This window comes from Salvelinus fontinalis, chromosome 12 (assembly GCF_029448725.1).
Source record: "Salvelinus fontinalis isolate EN_2023a chromosome 12, ASM2944872v1, whole genome shotgun sequence".
Lineage (NCBI taxonomy): Eukaryota > Metazoa > Chordata > Actinopteri > Salmoniformes > Salmonidae > Salvelinus > Salvelinus fontinalis.
In genome coordinates this window covers 40,793,024-40,815,146 of record NC_074676.1, presented here as the reverse complement: position 1 = coordinate 40,815,146, position 22,123 = coordinate 40,793,024, and the positions used below count along the sequence as shown (strand labels likewise).

The 22,123-nt window shown below is 42.6% G+C and overlaps 1 protein-coding gene across 1 annotated transcript in view; it reads left to right on the top strand.

Annotated features, from left to right (window-relative positions):
• The window catches only part of LOC129866560 (obscurin-like), a 64,525-nt gene that overhangs the window by 1,004 nt on the left and 41,398 nt on the right, over positions 1-22,123 (top strand). Inside the window, exons 2-19 of the mRNA XM_055939314.1 lie at positions 4,319-4,603; positions 4,980-5,141; positions 5,233-5,337; positions 5,469-5,735; positions 6,050-6,319; positions 6,479-6,745; positions 6,959-7,222; positions 13,443-13,709; positions 13,825-14,094; positions 15,903-16,172; positions 16,694-16,960; positions 17,111-17,383; positions 17,548-17,811; positions 18,023-18,289; positions 20,230-20,496; positions 20,657-20,926; positions 21,087-21,356; positions 21,606-21,881. Of these exons, the coding sequence (XP_055795289.1) occupies positions 4,319-4,603; positions 4,980-5,141; positions 5,233-5,337; positions 5,469-5,735; positions 6,050-6,319; positions 6,479-6,745; positions 6,959-7,222; positions 13,443-13,709; positions 13,825-14,094; positions 15,903-16,172; positions 16,694-16,960; positions 17,111-17,383; positions 17,548-17,811; positions 18,023-18,289; positions 20,230-20,496; positions 20,657-20,926; positions 21,087-21,356; positions 21,606-21,881 (4,581 nt within the window). The remainder of the gene's footprint in view (positions 1-4,318; positions 4,604-4,979; positions 5,142-5,232; positions 5,338-5,468; positions 5,736-6,049; positions 6,320-6,478; positions 6,746-6,958; positions 7,223-13,442; positions 13,710-13,824; positions 14,095-15,902; positions 16,173-16,693; positions 16,961-17,110; positions 17,384-17,547; positions 17,812-18,022; positions 18,290-20,229; positions 20,497-20,656; positions 20,927-21,086; positions 21,357-21,605; positions 21,882-22,123) is intronic.

Sequence of the window (22,123 nt, the reverse complement as noted above, 5' to 3'; positions counted from 1 at the left end):
ATCAGATGCTCTCTTCACAGCTGTTTGGATACCTAAATTATGTGAAGTGACTTTGGCTGACCTTCTTTTGTTGATAACCAAATTGGGATTTGTTGACATTACATATGGTCTGTAAGACAGTGCTGTCTGAGATTGAGAATGTGTGTGTATTTCTGTATTAAGCATACAGCACCATATGACGTGGCAGGGCATTTGATGGGGTGGTGTTCTGCCTTAGATGGAAGGTGGCCCACCCCCCCTGGAATTACTTACTGCCTTATTACCCCATTACAGTGCCTTGCAAAAGTATTCATCCCCTTGGCGTTTTTTTGTTGCATTACAATCTGTAATTTAAATTGATTTTTATTTGGATTTCATGAAATAGACATACACAAAATAGTCCAAATTGGTGTAAATAAAAAATATAAAAAAATATAAAAAATATATACTTTTTAAGTGATGCGTGCATATGTATTCACCCCCTTTGCTATGAAGCCCATAAATAAGATCTGGTGCAACCAATTACCTTCAGAAGTCACATAATTAGTTAAATAAAGTCCACCTGTGTGCAATCTAAGTGTCACATGATCTCAGTATATATACACCTGTTCTGAAAGGCCCCAGAGTCAGCAACACGACTAAGCAAGGGGCACCACCAAGCAAGGAACACCATAAAGACCAAGGGGCTCTACAAATAGGTCAGGGATAAAGTTGTGAAGAAGTACAGATCAGGGTTGGGTTATAAAAAAATATACAAAACTTTGAACATCCCATGGGGCACCATTAAATCCAGTATTAAAAAACTGAAAGAATATGGCACCACAACAAACCTGCCAAGAGAGGGCCTTCCACCAAAACTCACGGACCAGGCAAGGAGGGCATTAATCAGAGTGAACATAGAGACCAAAGATAACCCTGAAGGAGCTGCAAAGCTCCACAGCAGAGATTGGAGTAACTGTCCATAGAACCACTTTAAGCCGGACACTCCACAGAGCTTGGCTTTACGGAGGAGTGGTCAGAAAAAGCCATTGCTTAAAGAAAAAAATAACCTAACACGTTTGGTGTTCATCAAAAGGCATGTGGGAGACTCCCCAAACATATGGTAGAAGGTTCTCTGGTCAGATGAGACTAAAATGTAGCTTTTTGGCCATCAAGGAAAATGCTTTGTCTGGCGCAAACTCAACACCTCTCATCACCCAGAGAACACCATCATGGTGGTGGCAGCATTGTGCTGTGGGGATGTTTTTCATCGGCAGGGACTGGGAAACTGGTCAGAATTGAGGGAATGATGGATGGCGCTAAATACATGGACGTTCTTGAGGGAAACCTGTTTCAGTCTTCCAGAGATTTGAGACTGGGACGGAGGTTCACCTTCCAGCACGACAATGATCCTAAGCATACTGCTATAGCAACACTTGAGTGGTTTAGGGGGAAACATTTACATGTCTTGGAATGGCCTAGTCAAAGCCCAGACCTCAATTCAATTGAGAATCTGTGGTATGACTTAAAGATTGCTGTACACCAGCGGAACCCATCCAACTTTAAGGAGGTGGAGCAGTTTTGCCTTGAAGAATGGGCAAAAATCCCAGTGGTTAGATGTGCCAAGCTTATAAAGACATACCCCAAGAGACTGGCAGCTGTAATTGCTGCAAAAGCTGGCTCTACAAAGTATTGACTTTGGGGGGTGAATAGTTATGCACGCTCAAGTTTTCAGTTTTCTTTGTCTTATTTCTTGTTTGTTTCACAATAAAAAATATTTTGTATCTTCAAAGTGGTAGGCATGTTGTGTAAATCAAATGATACCAACCCCCAAAAATCAATTTTAATTCCAGGTTGTAAGGCAACAAAATATGAAAAATGGGGGTGACTACTTTCGCAAGCCCCTGTAAAGTGGATGTAAATTGTGGTGCCACATGCATTGCTTGTGCACAAATACTTGTTCAGGTCTATGCATCACTGTGTCTTCTCCTATTGGAGAAGGTGCAGATGCTGTTGAGAGGTACTGATACCTGCTATTTTCTACGTCTACACGACTGTCTTTACTGTACACAACGCAGACTGAAACCCATTACAAAATAGGAAAAATGCCAAGGGGGGTGAATACCTTCGCAAGCCACTGTAGTTGGTGGAGCCTCAATAACCCCTCGATTCTATTAATTTATATGTTATTGTGGTTTTCGTATTGGTTTGTGTCACTTAGCTCTATGATTGACAGCTCTTGTTTGTCAAACTCATTCCATGGAGGTTCTAGTGTCTTCTGTTTTTTTTCTCCTTTTTTCTTTCAATTAAGACCTAGACAACCAGGTGAGAGGAGTTCCTTACTAAGATCTAGACAACCAGGTGAGGGGAGTTCCTTACTAAGACCTAGATAACCAGGTGAGGGGAGTTCCTTACTAAGACCTAGACAACCAGGTGAGAGGAGTTCCTTACTAAGACCTAGACAACCAGGTGAGAGGAGTTCCTTACTAAGATCTAGACAACCAGGTGAGGGGAGTTCCTTACTAAGACCTAGATAATCAGGTGAGGGGAGTTCCTTACTAAGATCTAGACAACCAGGTGAGGGGAGTTCCTTACTAAGACCTAGACAACCAGGTGAGGGGAGTTCCTTACTAAGACCTAGACAACCAGGTGAGAGGAGTTCCTTACTAAGATCTAGACAACCAGGTGAGGGGAGTTCCTTACTAAGACCTAGATAATCAGGTGAGGGGAGTTCCTTACTAAGACCTAGACAACCAGGTGAGGGGAGGTCCTTACTAAGACCTAGCCAACCAGGTGAGGGGAGTTCCTTACTAAGACCTAGACAACCAGGTGAGAGGAGTTCCTTACTAAGACCTAGACAACCAGGTGAGAGGAGGTCCTTACTAAGACCTAGACAACCAGGTGAGAGGAGTTCCTTACTAAGACCTAGACAACCAGGTGAGAGGAGTTCCTTACTAAGATCTAGACAACCAGGTGAGGGGAGTTCCTTACTAAGACCTAGATAATCAGGTGAGGGGAGTTCCTTACTAAGATCTAGACAACCAGGTAAGGGGAGTTCCTTACTAAGACCTAGACAACCAGGTGAGAGGAGTTCCTTACTAAGACCTAGACAACCAGGTGAGAGGAGTTCCTTACTAAGATCTAGACAACCAGGTGAGGGGAGTTCCTTACTAAGACCTAGATAATCAGGTGAGGGGAGTTCCTTACTAAGATCTAGACAACCAGGTGAGGGGAGTTCCTTACTAAGACCTAGACAACCAGGTGAGGGGAGTTCCTTACTAAGACCTAGACAACCAGGTGAGAGGAGTTCCTTACTAAGATCTAGACAACCAGGTGAGGGGAGTTCCTTACTAAGACCTAGATAATCAGGTGAGGGGAGTTCCTTACTAAGACCTAGACAACCAGGTGAGGGGAGGTCCTTACTAAGACCTAGCCAACCAGGTGAGGGGAGTTCCTTACTAAGACCTAGACAACCAGGTGAGAGGAGTTCCTTACTAAGACCTAGACAACCAGGTGAGAGGAGGTCCTTACTAAGACCTAGACAACCAGGTGAGAGGAGTTCCTTACTAAGACCTAGACAACCAGGTGAGAGGAGGTCCTTACTAAGACCTAGACAACCAGGTGAGGGGAGATCCTTACTAAGGTCTAGACAACCAGGTGAGGGGAGTTCCTTACTAATCAATGACCTTAATTCATCAATAAAGTACAAGGGAGGAGCGAAAAACCGCAGACACTCAGCCCTCCTTAGAATGAGTTTGACACCTGTGATCTAACCCATTGTGAGGTTAATGGATCCTCTTTTCTCATTACTAGCATACATACTTTACATGCAGACCGCTGAGTCTATATTAGTGAAGCTGAGCTCAGGCAAGTATTGAGGTGTCAGAGTTTACTTAATTATACAGGCCCAGCCACGCCACATCCAAGTATAACCATATTAAAGTGTTGCTCTCGGGTTCTGGCCACATTGGTCCTCCATTTTAACACATGTCAATGCGAATGAGAGAGTGGAGAGGTTATTTACAAGTCAACATGAAAATGTTCTTGACTTATAGCATGTTTTAAAAGATGTATGAAACTGTATAGTTTTAGCCCTAGGGACAACCTAGGGATACGGACAAGGGGAAAGCCAATCAGAAGTGGCTCAGGCCATCCCTCCTGACAGACCATGGGAGATAGGTCTGGGAGAAAACTAACTGCTGCAAGTAAGACCTCTACTCGATGGCACACATTCTATTCAGTTACTTGTCTTCACCTTTGTGTTTCCTTCTAATTTATTCAATATTCAATGACCCGTTATATAAATATGAAAAGGTTTCAACAAGTGTGTGTGTTTTACTTTCTGACCGTCTGTCTGCAGAGAGCCAGACCCAGCTACTGGTGGTGAAGGGTCTGGAGGATGTGGAGGTGTGTGAGAGCGAGGGTTGCTCCTTCGAGGTGACCCTCAACCTGTCCTACATAGATGGCACGTGGACCAAGGACGGGGTCAAGCTCAAGTCCAAGCCTACCTGTCGCATCACTACCCATCGGAATAAACACACTCTCACCTTCACCCGGGTCACCTTAGGAGACACTGGCCTGTTCTCCTTCCAGACTGATGGTGCCCAAAGCTGTATTCAAACCTCAGGTCAACTCATTGTCATAGGTAACATTATGACAGGACACAACAGAGGAGTAATGCAAAGTACAGGGACAATTGTATGACCATCTTTCAGTCTAATTATTCTGTAATAGCTTGGAAGTCTACATTAGCTCGATATCTTCTCACTAACTTGACACCCAGGCTAATGGCTTGGCCTAGAAACAACACACATTTATAGATAAATCACAGTACAGATCACAGATACATCAGTACGTATTTAGATCAAACCCCATACTGGATCTCTAGGTAATGTCTGGCACTACTGTCTGTCTGTCTGTCTGTCTGTCTGTCTGTCTGTCTGTCTGTCTGTCTGTCTGTCTGTCTGTCTGTCTGTCCGTCCGTCCGTCCGTCTGTCCGTCTCCCTGTGGTTGTCTGCCAGCCAGAGACATCCAGATCGTGAAGGAATTGGAAGATGAGGAAGTGACTGAGAGGCAGAGTGTGACCTTCCAATGCGAGGTCAACTATGAGAATGTGGACGGGCGCTGGTACAGAGACAACACCAGGATCAAACACGGAGACAACGTCAAGATCAGACATGAGGGTGAGCATGGGACACAACTGAGACGAGTCATGGACATGTGTCTACAGGTCAGGATTCTACTGATGAAACATGTATTTCTATCTGAATACAGGTCAAACTCACACCATGTGCTTCAAGTCTGTAAGGCCAGCAAATGCTGGGGAGATCAAGTTCACTGCAGACAGGGTCTCGTCCTATGCAATTCTCACAGTAAAAGGTAAACAGCTATTTTGAGATTCAACAATATCAATGCTCCTCAGTGACTCAAAAACATCTATCTGGCCCTAAGTGACCTTCTCTGATTAATGTTCACTAAACAATCATTCAATGTTACTGCTGTCTCCACAGAGCTGCCTGTGCAGATAGTGAAGCCTCTGAGAGTGAAGATTGCTATGTACAAACACAAAGGCCTGCTGGAGTGCCAGGTGTCGCGGGCCAACGCCCAGGTCAGGTGGTTTAAGAACAGGAATGAGATCCAGCCCAGCCAGAAGCACCAGATCGTCAGCGATGACATCTACAGGCAGCTCCACATCGACGACGTGGCCTCATCTGATGAGGACACCTACACCTGTGATGCTGGTGATGACAAGACATCCTGTCAGCTGTTAGTGGAGGGTGAGATGCTCACACTCATTGTGATTAGTTCTGACTTATTATTAACAGTTCCAGTGTTACTTATATTCCTAATATTAAACGTTAATAAACAGTTTATAAGCAAATCTTCATACAAAGTGTGTGTGTCCCCCTCTTACTTACAATCGATGAATCACCAAAACCCCTCTTTCAACCAAATATACTGTATCCACAATGAAGTAATCCAACTATCTATCTCACTCCCTTCCTGGAGTGTACCCTTTCTCTCTGCCATTTACTCTGTTTCTCTGGATGTGAAGATACTGATGGGGTGTGTGTGCTCCCTATGCTTGCAGAGCAGGCTATCAGCATAGTGCGGGGACTGAGGTCTCTGGAAGTTACAGAGCCCAGGGAGGCCCTGTTCCAGGTGGAGATCAGCCTGCGGGTGGGGAGACCTCCCAAGTGGACCCTGGATGGAGAGGTCCTGATGGAGGGGCCTAGAGTGAGCATAGACCGGGAAGGTACCATGCACACCCTCTGCTTCAGCAGCACAGACAGCTCTATGACAGGCCCCGTGCAGTTCAACGCCGGGAAGAGCCGCTCTGCCGCACAGCTCACTGTGAAGGGTAAGGTAGTTCATTGATTATCACTAAGTGAAAGTTGCAACGAACCCCTGCTTACTTTTGACAGTGGCCCTCCAGGCTCTGGGCTAGATCACTGTATTGCTAGAGGTTTGTACAGGACAGTATTACAGTATATCATTATTCATCTCTGTATCTTCCCAGAGCGCCCTCTAAAGGTGGTCCAGCCCATGCCAGACGTGGAGGCTAAAGAGAACAGCTCAGTCACACTGAGCTGTCAATTTGCCCCCTCCCCCAGGGTGGTACGCTGGTACAGGGGCCGCACCGCCCTGCAGACGTCCAGCAAGTACAGCATGAGGACGGAGAAGAGCCAGGCAGAGCTGACCATCCAGGGTCTCAAGGAGACCGACACCGGCCAGTACAGCTGCATGGCTGGAGGGTCAAAGAGCACGGCTAAGGTCACTGTGGAGGGTGAGGATGATGAATAAAAGAGGAACACAAGTGTTTTTATAGACAAAGCTTCAATGTTCAGATGCTTAATCATGGAAATGAATTGCAGCTTCATGCTTGATTTTGTCTTTATATACCACAAAGTACTGTATGCTGTGTTTAATCTACACTGTGTTGAACAGATATAAACCAACCCTGACACCATGGATATGAGCTATTTATATTTTTGTTCAGTGCGAAGGCTAAAGATCATAAGGCACCTGGAGCACGTGGAAGTGGAGGAGGATAGTAACGCCACGTTCACCTGTGAGCTCAACTATGTGGTCTCCAATGTGCAGTGGCTCTTGAACGACAACCGTCTTAACGCCACCTCCGTCACCAGGATCCAAAACATGGGCACCATCCACAGCCTCACCATCAAAATGCTCCGCCCCCAGGATAGCAGAGTCACGTTCCAAGCCGGCCTGCTCACCGAGTCCACCTCCCTCAAGGTCAAAGGTGAGCCTTGTACAGTTGTCAATTCAGTTGTCAATTCAGCCACTGCAAGAGAAATTGAGAAACAAGTGGAATGCTGGTGGTTGTACGTGTCCAGTCAGTACTGTCTTCAAGTCTTAAAGCACAGTATCTACATCTTAGCGAAAATAAGGCAAATCTGCCAGACTTGATTTTGACTGAGACCTGAAGATGGTTGAATCTGATGTCCTTCAGTAAGGCTGTGGAGGTCATGACATTTCGTCAGCCAGTGATTGTCAAGCAAATTACTGCCAGTCTCACGGTATTTGACCATTAATTAACATAAACACATTTAGCATCTCCTGGCTGCCATACATAGCCTTCAAGCCACTGATGCAGACCTTGAGAACATCTACATTTTAAAAAGTTGAATAAATCCATGTAATATAGCCTACAACAACACAAAAAATTCATTATTTATTTTAGACAGGACTAAAAAAGCATGATATGAAGAAAATGTAGTCTATTTCAGAAGAACAGAATAGCATACTCTGAGTTGTCCTTACATTAGACCCTGATCTGGCTATGCCATATGGCTGTGGGCTACACTAGTTCATTTAGCAGACAAGATATGCTTAGAATTCTGTGGCATTATTTTATATTATTTTATAGTATGAAGAATACAATTGACCATAGCTGAATAAAATAGAAAGGTTATTTTCTCCAAATGATTTGAGGGAGTGTTCACATGCAGCTATTCTGTGTCGAGCGGCTAAAACAAAGAGACAGGTATTTCTATATGCTTAATTTCGATTTACTTATGTAACTTTAGTTGTGATACAAACATTGGGCTTTATGTTTTGATGTTTAATAGATTCTAACGCTTTGAACACACCAACAGTGTCATTTCATTTCGGTACACCAGAATTACATTCATTTCCAATGAAACGCTGGGTTTGCTTTGCAGCATTGCGTTGCAGAGGCAGTTGCTGTTCCTTCGGTGTGGTGCATACGATGCGTCAAACTGTATGCGTAGACGGCTTGACAGAAATGGTAGCAGAAGGGGAATGTGGAACTTTTGTTGCATGTATATCCAGATGATGCTGTGTGTAATTTTGCGCAATGACGCTGTCAGTGTGTTTGAAGCGTAAGGCTGCATGATGAGACTCTAATGATGATTGTATTATGTTTTTGCACAGGCTGTACACACTTCATCAGTCTCTCATTCACAATTTGACAAGCACTTGATAATGCCTACAATTTCCTGGCGGTATCCCCTTTGTGTGGTCATAATGCACCCTAGAAAAATCCATGCCTTTTGCAGCCGGTGGCTGTTGTTGTCACACCCTGACCTTAGTTCTTTTTTTATGTCTCTATTTTGGTTTGGTCAGGGCGTGAGTTGGGGTGGGCATTCTATGTGTTTTTTCTATGTTTTCTATTTCTATGTGTTTGGCCTGGTATGGTTCCCAATCAGAGGCAGTTGTCTATCGTTGTCTCTGATTGAGAACCATACTTAGGTAGCCTTTTCCCACCTGTGGTTTGTGGGTAGTTGTTTCCTGTTTTGTGTTGTTGCACCTTTCAGGACTGTTTTGTTTCGTTCACTCTCTTTGTTGTTTTTTGCTATTCAGTGTTCAGTTTATTTAATTAAATTCATCATGAACACGTAACATGCTGCGTTTTGGTCCACTCCTTCTTCCCAGGACATCCGTCACAGTTGTGCCCTTGGGCTGAATATAATAATTAGAATCCCCTTCTCTCGGTTGCGTGCGTCCTTATCCAATTCCGAGGCGCATATTGAAGATATTGGAAGAACTGTCCACATTTACTTTTCATCAGCCAAGATGAGTAGGCCTAATGAAAAGCAAAAGCACTAGCCTATGTCAATCTACTATTCCCCATAGTACAAAAGTCGACCTATTCTGTGCGATAAATAAATATTCCAAACATAGTCTGTGACAGTTGTGGGAGGCGATAGATCCCAAATTAATACAACCACTAGCATAAAAAATCAATTTAAGCACCGAGGCTGACACAACGGATCATAACGTTTAGCTGAAAATGTTGATAAACTATTAGGCTACTTCTTCACATTATAAGCGAAGCAATGCGCACATAGGCTAGGCTATAAGCGCAAATGTTCTATTAGCAGGAAAACACCATTCAAAAGTGAGATGCTATTATGCATGAAATGCTTTTAAAATAAAGGTGCATTTTTATGGTGAAAATGAACTTCCCCAAATTTGAAACCTGCGTTAGGTTCTACACCTGTTGTAAAGCGGATTAATGTGCTTAATTTTTAGAAGTTATTTGGCCACTTTTGTTGTGATATGTCATGACGTTGCCTGTTTAGGTACCAAAGCCCATCCCCCTCTCCCTGCCACTCCCTGCCTCCCCCTTTCCTCCTTCAACCCATGCTGTGGTCACAGAGAGACGTCGTAAATTCCTGAGAATCTCCTCATGGCCAAACAGTATTAGAGAGTGTAACGGCTTTCCTCCTCCTCTTCATCAGAAGAGGAGGAGCAGGGATTGAACCAAAATGCAGCGGAGTTTGTAGACATTATTTATTAAAGAAAAACATGAACTAGACTAATACACTAACAAAACAAATAAATGGTGTAGACAGACCTAGACGACGAACTTACATAAAACATGAAGAACGCACGAATAGAGAAAATAGGCTACACAAAATGAACGATGAACAAACAAACCGAAAACAGTCCCATGTGGCGCAACGACATACACAAACACAGGAGACAATCACCCACAACGAACACTGTGAAAACACCTACCTAAATATGACTCTTAATTAGAGGAACGCCAAACACCTGCCTCTAATTAAGAGCCATACCAGGCAACCCATAAACCAACATAGAAACAGAAAACATAGAATGCCCACCCAACCTCACGTCCTGACCAACTAACACATATAACAAACTAACAGAAATAGGTCAGGAACGTGACAGAGAGAGGGTAAACTTTCAGGACAAAGGGTTTTCTTCCACCTCACAGAACTTGAGGTACGAACAGATTTCATGTTCCTGCAAAAGTATAAAAGATCGGTGAAGATTCCAGCTATTAACCGGTCCGTTTGTCACAATGTGGGAAACTCATGGGAGACTGTGTGGCTACATTACCATACCGCTGTTTGTATAATAACCTCAGATATGAGGTTTACATCTGTTTGTTGTATAAAATGAATGAGTGAGTATGATACTGTTTGTATAATTGTGTAATATGATTTTGGACTGTTTAATGAAGAAAAATACAAATCCCTTTTGATTTGAACTAAATAGGGTCAGACATCCTGGGACAGCCCCTTTCTGCAATTCCAAATAAAACCCAACTTTGAGAAATTATCAGCAGACCATGTTTTTTCTCCATAGGAGGAGAACGAAGGTTAAGTACCATTGCTGAATCTTTAACCATACCACGTGGTTAAACTCTTAGACGAATAAGAACAAGTCTTTGATATTGACTACTAGTCTACAGCTAGAATTCGGTATCATTGAACGCGAAAAAAGACAACCGCCGAAACATTCATTCTATAACGAATGTCACTCTGAACTATCCACAATAACCAAGACAGGGACAGACGAATCTCTCCAACAGAAACTAACTTTCCTCCAGCGATCAAGACGACACACTGAGCGTAAATATATATATATATATATTGATTGCAGTTGTTCCCGAATGAGTGAGCGTTCATGTGTAAAGGATTAGCATGTCAATTGTTATAGTTATGAACTCTAGTGACTTTTGAGTCGACCCCCAATTTTCCCTTTGTCTAACAAGCCGCCACGCCGGCTCAGCCCACTAGGGCATATTTCTCCCATCATTTCATGTAACCATTTTAAGTTTGTTTGTTTGTTTATGCATTTCTGTGAATTACTTAGTTAGTAATAAATAAATTATTTAAGACAATTGATGTATGGATGACTCATAGTGAAGACTGGGTTTGTGCAGATAACCAACAATTTACGACGTTTGGAATGAGACTAACGTGAGGTAAAGTAAATAATTAATTAATTCGAAGACTAATTGATCAGATAAAATATCTGAAAAGTTATTTTAGGAAATGATAACTTTGTAATCTGAATATTTTTCCTTGGTGCCCCAAATTCATAGTTAATTAGTTACGTTATTAATCAGTTGATCGCGTAATCCCTAATTACAAGAATCTTTGATATAAACTATAAGTCTTCAATTTAATGATAGCAAAGACACGACAGATACAAACCTTATCAAAACATATTGGCCTATGGGCTAGGCTACATGAGGTGTGATACAAACCTTATCAAAACATATTGGCCTATGGGCTAGGCTACATGAGGTGTGATACTAACCTTATCAAAACATATTGGCCTATGGGCTAGGCTACATAAGGTGTGATACAAACCTTATCAAAACATATTGGCCTATGGGCTAGGCTACACGAGGTGTGATACAAACCTTATCAAAACATATTGGCCTATGGGCTAGGCTACATGAGATGTGATACTAACCTTATCAAAACATATTGGCCTATGGGCTAGGCTACATGAGGTGTGATACTAACCTTATCAAAACATTTTGGCCTATGGGCTAGGCTACATGAGGTGTGATACAAACCTTATCAAAACATATTTGCCTATGGGCTAGGCTACATGAGGTGTGATACTAACCTTATCAAAACATATTGACCTATGGGCTAGGCTACATGAGGTGTGATACTAACCTTATCAAAACATATTGGCCTATGGGCTAGGCTACATGAGGTGTGATACAAACCTTATCAAAACATATTTGCCTATGGGCTAGGCTACATGAGGTGTGATACTAACCTTATCAAAACATATTGACCTATGGGCTAGGCTACATGAGGTGTGATACAAACCTTATCAAAACATATTGGCCTATGAGCTAGGATACATAAGGTGTGATACAAAGCTTATCAAAACATATTGGCCTATGGGCTAGGCTACATGAGGTGTGATACTAACCTCATTAAAACATATTGGCCTATGGGCTAGGCTACATGAGGTGGGATACTAACCTTATCAAAACATATTGGCCTATGGGCTAGGGTACATAAGGTGTGATACAAACCTTATCAAAACATATTGGCCTATGGGCTAGGCTACACGAGGTGTGATACAAACCTTATCAAAACATATTGGCCTATGGGCTAGGCTACACGAGGTGTGATACTAACCTTATCAGAACATATTGGCCTATGGGCTAGGCTACATGAGGTGTGATTATAACCTTATCAGAACATATTGGCCTATGGGCTAGGCTACATGAGGTGTGATACAAACCTTTTCAAAACATATTGGCCTATGGGCTAGGCTACATGAGGTGTGATACTAACCTTATCAAAACATATTGGCCTATGGGCTAGGCTACATGAGGTGTGATACTAACCTTATCAAAACATATTGGCCTATGGGCTAGGCTACATGAGGTGTGCGACTATGACTTGAAAAAGTCGCAAAAAATAGCCATGCGTTTCTTCCCTTACTGCACACAAACTGGGAATCATTCACAAGTGATAGGCTAATATTGTCACCCATCAAACTATTCTTGATTTAATCTTGTCTTTACATATACTAAATAATGTACGTGTGAAATTTGTTTTGATTTAGAATGGACCATTATCATGCACCTGTCTCAAAACAGGGGCAGCGGGAAAAAATGCATGTCATCCATGCACATAAATAGTGAATGGCGGACCACTTATCCCCTAGTTAATTGTCATGCCAGCCAGGTAGGCCATATACTGCTGAAAAGAGAAGCAATGTGCTTAATATTAGAAAAGTTGAGAAATAAATATAGTAGGCCTAGCCTATAGAAAGCTGATGGGATCTTCCTCCTTTTAATAGAGGCCGCAGTTGCATAGCCTATAGACATGTTGCGCAACATGACCTCATGGACTCTCTTGAAGTGTTTGATTAGATTTTCGATTACATTTGCATTGATGTCAGAGTGATTAGAGGGACAATAGGATGCTGAGTACCAGGCAGTTAGCAAGTTTGGTAGGCTACTATTGACCATCAGCAGCATCACAGCTTTGAGAAGCCTAATTACCATGACTAAACGGTCACGTGGAATTTGACTGCCATCATGACTCGTAACCCGCCGGTGTGGCGATAATGCGGTCACTGTAACAGCCCTATCCTTCAGTAACTTTAGACAAGCAAGAGATATAAGAGCCACTGATGCTTGGAAGAATGTGTACAATTAGATCAGGAACTAATGTGTTTGTACTGTTTAATTTATCCTCCAGAAAAGCCAGCGGTGTTCCTGAGGTCTCTAGAAGACATGTCAGGGGAGGAGGAGGGGAAGGTGTGTCTGCAGTGTGAGACCTCTAAGGAAATGGTCACCCCCATCTGGAGGAAGGATGGTACGGTCCTGGCCAGCAGTGACAAACATGAGCTGCTCAAGTTTGGGAAGTCCTTAGCGCTCATCATCCACAGTCTGAGTAAGGATGATGCAGGTCACTATAGCTGTGACCTGGGCACCAGCCAGACCAAGGCCAAGGTCACAATACATGGTATGTATGGTCCAGATCATCAACAAGGTCTGGCCCAAACAATTATTGGAACAGAAATGCCCATCTTATCGACTATCAATTGTCCATCTGATCTCACTGACATTTCCCACCACAGACCTTCACATCACCATTGCCCAGCGTATGAAGACGGCCTCTGTTCTGGAGGGCGAGAGCTGCAGTTTCGAGTGCGTCCTCTCTCATGATGTCATCGAAGAGTCCTCCTGGACCCTGAACGGTCAACTTGTGGTCAGCAACAGCCGCATCCAGAGCGTAAATAAGGGCCGCAAGTACAAGATGACAATCAGAGATGCAACCTTGACTGACGCCGGGGACGTTGTCTTCTTCATCAAAGACCTCAGCTGCAGGACCATGCTATTTGTCAAAGGTGAGTGACTGGCTCTTGTCTGAAGCGTGTCTGTCTGAAATGTGTACTAACCTGTGTGTCATCCTGGCCAGTCACACTATCCTTGGTCTAACCTCTGTAAGAACCTCAACAGGATGGTACTTAGGCTATACGTATTACTATGTAGAGTGTGTTTGTTCCTAAGGAGGGCCTATTGCAACATGTGGGTGTCCTTTATTCAGATTACACCTGCTCACTTTCGGTTGCTTGAAAAGGAAATAATCTCCAAAATATCTTTATTTTTTAAACAAGCCTTAGAAAGTTGGTTGCAATTTCAGTTTAATCCACCTGAAAGGACGGAACAAATAGTACAACAAATCTTGTGGTTAAATTCAAATATAGTAATTGACAAAAAAACTGTATTTATCGAAGAAATGTTTAAAAAAGGTATAATTTTTGTGAATGATATCATAAATAGGACTGGTGGAGTAATGTCACACATGCAGCTAACACAGACATATGGAAATGTCCGCTCTACCCAAAATTACAACCAATTAATTGCAGCATTACCACAAAAATGGAAGAGGCAGGTAGAAGGGGATAAAAGTAAGGAACTTGTATGTCGGCCCTGTATTAAAGAACATAAATGGTTAAAGAAAAGTGTGATAAATAAAAACATATACCAATTTCATTTAAGGACCAAAAAACTTACAGCTGTGCCATATAAATTGCAAAATAGTTGGGAAGAGATTTTCGATGTACCCATTCCATGGCACATGGTTTATGAATTGATACGCAAAACAACGCCGGATTCAAAACTTCGAATTTTTCAATTTAAATTATTGTACAAAATTCTTGCAACTAATAGAATGTTATATATATGGGGGATACAATCTTCTCAGCTCTGTAGATTCTGCTGTGAGGAGGCAGAGTCATTAGACCATTTATTTTGGTATTGTCCGCATGTAGCTCGTTTTTGGTCACAGGTCCAGGAATGGTTGAAGAATTGCAACATTTGCGTAGAACTAACGCTACAGATAGCAATACTGGGGGATTTGAAAAGCCATAGTCAATCAATCAATAATATAATAATTATTTTAGCAAAAATGTTTATTTTTAATTTACAATCCGTGGAAGCTATGAGAATAGGAAGTTTCAAATCTTTTGTGAAGCATCACAGCACAGTTGAAAAATATATGGCAAATAAAAATCCGAAATGGATGATGTTGGAAGATAGATGGGAAAGGTTGAGTGGAGCTGAAGGGTGGGACTAATAACAAGATAAACAATGTAGGGCATACGGGATCTGTGAAATGTGTATAGGTGCGGAGCTATTGTGAAATAGCACAGTTACAAGTGGAAATCAAACTGGATGGACAACAGAAATAGAGGAAGGACTAAGAACAAACAAGAGAGAACTATTATAAAGTAGACTGTGTCTGTAAAATGTGTATAAGATGTATAAATTGAAGGTAAAAACAGAAATGTTTATCAGTTTACTCCAATTGGGGGATCGGTGGTAGGGTTTGCAGGGAATAATAATAAAGGTATACTCTTTAAAAAAAGTATGTATGTCTATGTAGGTATGTGTATGTATATATGTGTATATGTATGCATACGTGAATGGATATATATATTTACCCCCAAAAATATGGGGGATTGGAAGTGATGCAGACAATTACATTGGAAGCAACATTCTTTCCGCAATATTAAGCTGATCCACCCCCCCCCCAAAAAAAAACAAAAAAACATGTGGGTGTCCAGATTGAAGGCCTGTAAACAGATTATACTGTATGTGTCCCTAGAGAAAACCTGCTTTAATGTTATACTGTATGTCCTTCCTCCTACAGAGAAGCCAGTGCATGTGTTCAGGGACATGACGAACGTCAAAGCCACCCCAGGGGAGGATGCTGAGCTGAGCTGTGAGATCACCAAGCCTGAGGCCTTCATACGCTGGCTGAAGAACGGCCATCAGATCAGGCACAGCCCCCCCAAGTACGAGATCAGTGTGGAGGACCACCTGGTACGGCTGGTGATCACAAACACCTGCATCAGAGACTCTGGAGAGTACTGCTGTGAGGCAGATGGAATTGCCACCCGTGCCAAGCTGGAGGTCAGAGGCAAGTACTGCAGTATTATTGAGTAACGGTATTGTGTTGTCTAGCAATGTTGTGTATTCGTGTCAAATGTAAATGAATTGCGACTCGACTTTGACTCAGAGCCTCAAGACTCCGGACTCGACTTTGACTTGTGACTAATTACTTGTTTTGAAATGTTCTGGCCAGTTTCTGGACTGCTTTTGTACCTAATCAGGTGTAGCACACATGAAGTGTATTTAACCCCTCACACACCTGCTCAGGTGTAGCACACAGGAAGTGTATTTAACCCCTTCACACACCTGCTCAGGTGTAGCACACAGGAAGTGTATTTAACCCCTTCACACACCTGCTCAGGTATAGCAGCACACAATAAGTGTATTTAACCCCCTCCCACACATGCTCAGATGTAGCACACAATAAGTGTATTTAACCCCCTCCCACACATGCTCAGATGTAGCACACAATAAGTGTATTTAACCCCCTCCCACACCTGCTCAGGTTTAGCACACAGGAAGTGTTTTTAACCTCTCCCACACCTGCAGAGCTGCAGCACATGTTTGCACGTGAGCTGCGGGAGGCACGGGCCGAGGAGAAGAGCAAGGTGACACTGGAGTGCGAGACGAGGTTGCCGGCCAAGCGGGTGACCTGGTTGAAGGGCATGGCGGAGCTCCGAGCGGGCAAGAAGTATGTGATGAAGCAGAAGGGCGTGGCCCTCTCCCTCACAATCAGCTGCCTGGACAAGGGTGACACGGATGTGTACATCTGCGACGTTGGCACCATGCAGAGCCGGGCGCTACTGACTGTACATGGTAAGACCATAGAAATAGAATGAATAGAACAAACAGTCCCATTCAAGTCAACGTTCTGTTATAGGTTGGATTTTGAGAGCCATATTGAGTGTACTCCTTTCTATACAGCTTGTGTATGTTTAATGTTAAACCCTTGCGTGATCGGTGCAGGTCAGAAGGTGTTGATCATGGATGAGTTGGAGGACGTTGAGTGTCTGGAGAATGACACGGTGATGTTCAGGTGCCGTATCTGTCCCAGCGACTATGTTGGGGTCAAGTGGTACCTGGATGAGACCTTACTGTACACCAACAAGCTGAATGAGATCCAGGTGGTCCCGGGGGGATACCACAGTTTAACCTTCAAACAGCTGGCCCATAAAGACTCGGGCACCATCTCGTTCGAGGCAGGTGACAAGAGGTCCTACGCCTCATTGCTTGTTAGAGGTAACTTCAGCGTACAGTTGTTTTATTTTACAAACATCTAAAAACACTGTACTATTACAACTATTCACAAAATGAAACTATGTCAATTATATGTCACTCCTTTTTGTCCAGCGTTTATGTATTTGACACGGTTGTCTATGTAATCTACCCTTCTTGTGGTAAAGAGAGACGTCCCACCATTACCAAAGCATTGGAGGACTGTGAGGCCATTGAGGGAGGCGGTTTGGTGCTGGTGTGTATCACCTCTAAGCCATGCCACATTCTGTGGTACAAAGATGGCTGCCTAATGTGGAGCTCCTCGAGGTACTACGTCAGTCGCTCAGGTAATGAGGCCAGGCTGACAATCAGGGAGGTCAGTAACAGCGATGCTGGGGTGTACGAGTGCAGCGCTGGATCTGTCAGCACCAAGGCCGTAGTCACTGTGAAAGGTAAGAAAAGGACCTCTGTTTTAAGATATTTTATTATGTTGTTGTTGTCCTTACTGTGCATTTGGCATCACATGTAAAGAAGTACTGTAAATGTCTTCAAAAGACAAAGAACAGGATTACTTCTTTACCGGTTTGCTTCAGCTATACCTTGCTTATTCTTGTCACACCACAATGTACATTAGGCTGTCATGGGTCCATCTTTTTGTTCCAGCCATCCCAGCTGAGTTTACCCAGCAGCTGCAGAGCATGGAGGTGAAGGAGGGGGAGGATGTGACCCTGTCCTGTCAGTTCTCCCTGCCGGGGGTTGCGTTCCACTGGAGGAGGGGCTTGGAGAACCTCAGGGCTGGAGAGAGGTACCTGATAAAGCAGAAGAAGTCCCTCATCTCTCTGACCATCACCGGCCCGAAGCCAGAAGACTCAGGAGACTACACTTGTCAGTGTCGAGACCACAGAACCACAGCCAACCTCACAGTCCACGGTACAAATACATTCCTGCTTTTCATTTCAATTCCCAGGATGCATCGTGTGGAGTAACATTAGTGCCAACAGAAATTAAATGAATTCAATAAATTCAATGTTGTATTATCACTAGTGCTTTCAGAGTTAATCATAATCATAGTTAATCATAGTTACATTTTTATAATTTTAGTGCACAACTGTATTTTTATTGTGATTATTCACGTTTTCTGAAAACGTTCAAAATACACAATATATACAGCTAAAAACAAAGTGATTTTAAAACAAGTTGACATTGAGGTTAAACGAAGTGTGCATTATCAATTTACCTGATTTTGCGAACCGTTACTTTGGACAAAATCAAGACATCAATGTTTGTGTAATGCTTTTTGTATAAAAATCTTAAATTACAGCAAAATTTGAACAAATTCTGAATTTGCTAGGAACTCAATTACATTTTTTTTTATCGCTTGACATCCCTAATTATCACACCAATAAGTTAAAGATAATCTATCTGAACATGAATGGAAACATTTTCCATTTTCATTCAGTCGTCATGCCTGTTGGTGGTTAATTAAATGGAATGACAAAATGTAGATTTACGCCTAAATAGACATACCCAAATGCAACTGCTATTCATGTGTAATTACATGATTCTGACATCAAAAACGTGGTATATTTGGAAAAAAAGACATCTGGGAGATTATGAGGAAATTATCAGAAGATCGATATGAGTTACATAGTTTAGAATACACAAGATCAAGCACGCACAAAATAACAGTTTTTTTTATTTTGAAAGTCATCTTTCATTGACAAGCTATAAGTGAATTATTGATGACTAGAGCTGGAAACACATCAGATGGCTTCCAACATGTTTTAGTAAGTGGTGTCAGGTGTGGTCACGGGACTTTTCCAAGTGTCCCTAAACCTCTAGGTCTGTAAATTAGATCATTCCAGTGATATTGCATATTTGCAATCCTAAATGCTATTTGTTCAGTATAAAAATACAATTTATTACCATATCAACATCACTCAAACATTGTGGTGGTGTTATGGGTTATCCAGGGTACATTCAAGTGTCCTTTCAACCTCTCCAAAATGTCAGAATGTGGTAAGTGCACTGTTTTTACAAACTGGATGTTAAAAGGTTCTAGGCCTTGCTTTGTTCCATCCAGGTCAACTGCATATCCATGGAAAGCTTATCTCATTGCCTACAATACTGTCAAGATGCCATAGTAGCCAATCCCCTGTGTAATGGATGCCTAAGCAGGCAACATCATATTTTTGATGTGCAAAGATATAGTCACTCGGTGGACATTCAATGTTGCCATTAAGTCATACATCATCAGAAAACATTGACAATAAGCTAGATTTGTTCCTACCAATCTATGGATTAATTTGATACCACCCCATGTAGCTATTGTTCAAGTCGCTCTGGATAAGGGCGTCTGCTAAATGACTTAAATGTAAATGTATGTAAAATGTAAATACTGACCAAATCGAAGCTTACCTTGTAAGATGTTTGGTGAAAACGTTGTGTAAAATAAACATTTTGACTCTTGGGGCTGGTGATCAATAACGGTAGGACACAGACAGAGAAATAAGATATCCTCATGATCTGTGGAGTCCCAGCTTTTAGTGTGTATCAACGTGTTCCATGTCTATTTCGTCTCACAACGCTAACCGGAATGTAGGTAGCAGCCATCTTTAAATGAGGTCATCGGCTCGCCCTGACCTTATAAATTTGTATGCCCATATATGGTAGTGTGTCACCAAATATTTGAAGGCATCAATCAATAGCCAAGACACTTAGCTTTCCACAGACACCCTGCTTTTGCAGATAGGGGCTACCGTTCTCATACCAGACTGAACTGAATAAAACAAAATCTAATAGGGTCCCCAAATATGGGCACTTTACGTTTAAGAGGTTTTAATACTAAAACATGTATATTTACTCGTCAGCTATCCCCATATCCTTCAAACAACAGTTGAAGAATGTTCAGGCTGAGGAGGGCAACAGTTTCACATTGCGCTGTGAGCTCTCCAAACCAGGAGTCCCTGTAGAATGGAAGAAAGGAGAGGAGCCGGTGAGGCATGGAATGAAGTTTCAGATAAGGAAGAGGGAGACCATATCAGAGCTTCAGATATGGAAAGCTGTGCCAGAAGACAGTGGAGTCTACAGCTGCCAGTGTGCAGACCAAAAGACCACGGCCACTGTCAAAATCAGCGGTAGGAAGTTCCTCAGCCTTATTATGTTTTCCTGTACAGCTACAGCTAATCTTTCTTGAAGTGACATTTTATACATTTGCATTTTTTGTCATTTACATGAAGGCCAAAATACCTTACAATTTATACTATTCTCATTAAACTATTTTCCATGTTTCTTCAGCCCTGCCCGTTACCTTCAAAAAAAAGCTGAGGAACGCACAGGTTGAGGAGGGGAACAATTTGGTGTTACACTGTGAGCTCTCCAAACCAGGAGTCCCTGTAGAATGGATGATGGGAGGAGAGGAGCTGCTGAAGAACGGAGAGAAGTTTCAGATAAAGCAGAGAGAGTTGGTGAATGAACTGAAGATTCTGGATGCCAAACCTGAAGACAGTAATATCTACACCTGCGTTTGTGGCAATGTGGAGACCACAGCCGGTGTTACTGTCACGGGTAAAGGATTGGAGATCATTTAGAAAATATTTAAATTCACATTGAATTTTATATCAAATGTGAAAAATGTTTTATGCAGTATACATCAGCATCAAATTACAATCCTTTCTATAAGTGAATAGACGGCATCCATGTTTCTAATTTCTGTGGTTTCTTTCAGCAATTCCAGTCACTTTCAAGCAAAAGCTGAGGAATCTGCAGACTGAGGAAGGGATCACCATCAGCCTGCACTGTGAGCTGTCTAAATCAGGGGTCCCTGTGGAGTGGAGGCTGGGAGGACAGATGATACTGCAAAATGGAGACAAGTATCAGATGAAGCAGAGAGGCTTGGCACTGGAGCTCATCATCAGGGAGGCTCTGCCTGAGGACAGTGGAGTCTACAGCTGTGTGTGTCGAGATCAGAAGACAAAGGCCACAGTCAAAGTCCTTGGTAAGGGCAAAAACGCTTTGTGCTCTAATCAAACAATTGTCACTGGTGCACATAAACTTGGTTAAATGTTCAATGCCTGACTTAACTTGAGCCCTTAGCTCCAATGTAGGTTTAATTAATTGTCCTTCATCTTATCTGGTGAAGGGGAAAGGTTTCTCAAGGCTGTTCTAGATTTCACTGTGTTCAGTGTTCACTCTTTGATGAAATATCCTATTTTCGCTGACTTCCTATCTCTCTTGGTTCCCTCAGCTGTACCCGCCACCTTCAGAGTGGGTCTGAAGAACCAGGATGCCCCAGAGAAGGGCAACGTGAGCCTGCGCTGTGAACTGTCTAAGTCTGGCGTCCCAGTGGAGTGGTGGAGGGGGGAGACAGAACTGTCCCAGGACCTGTCAGGGGGAAAGTACCAGATCAAATTGGAGGGGAGGATCGCTGAGATGACCATTACCAACGTGCAACCGGAGGACATAGGAAAATACAGCTGTGTCACTGGAGACCAGAAGACCACCGCTGTAGTTAAAGTGCAAGGTAAGCAACATTTGATCTATATCTATGAAAAAAAAATATATATATACACAAATTCAAATCCTTGGTGGGGGAGGTTGTTGGACTCATTTTTTTAAATACATTTTTTAAAATCGCGTTTTGACAGCGAGGAAATGTTTTTTTAAATCAGTGCGGCCTTCCAGACCTCATTGAAAATGGAATGCGGCCCCCTGGGGTAAAATGATTTTGACACCACTCTTAATACATTTAATTATTTAGAGGTG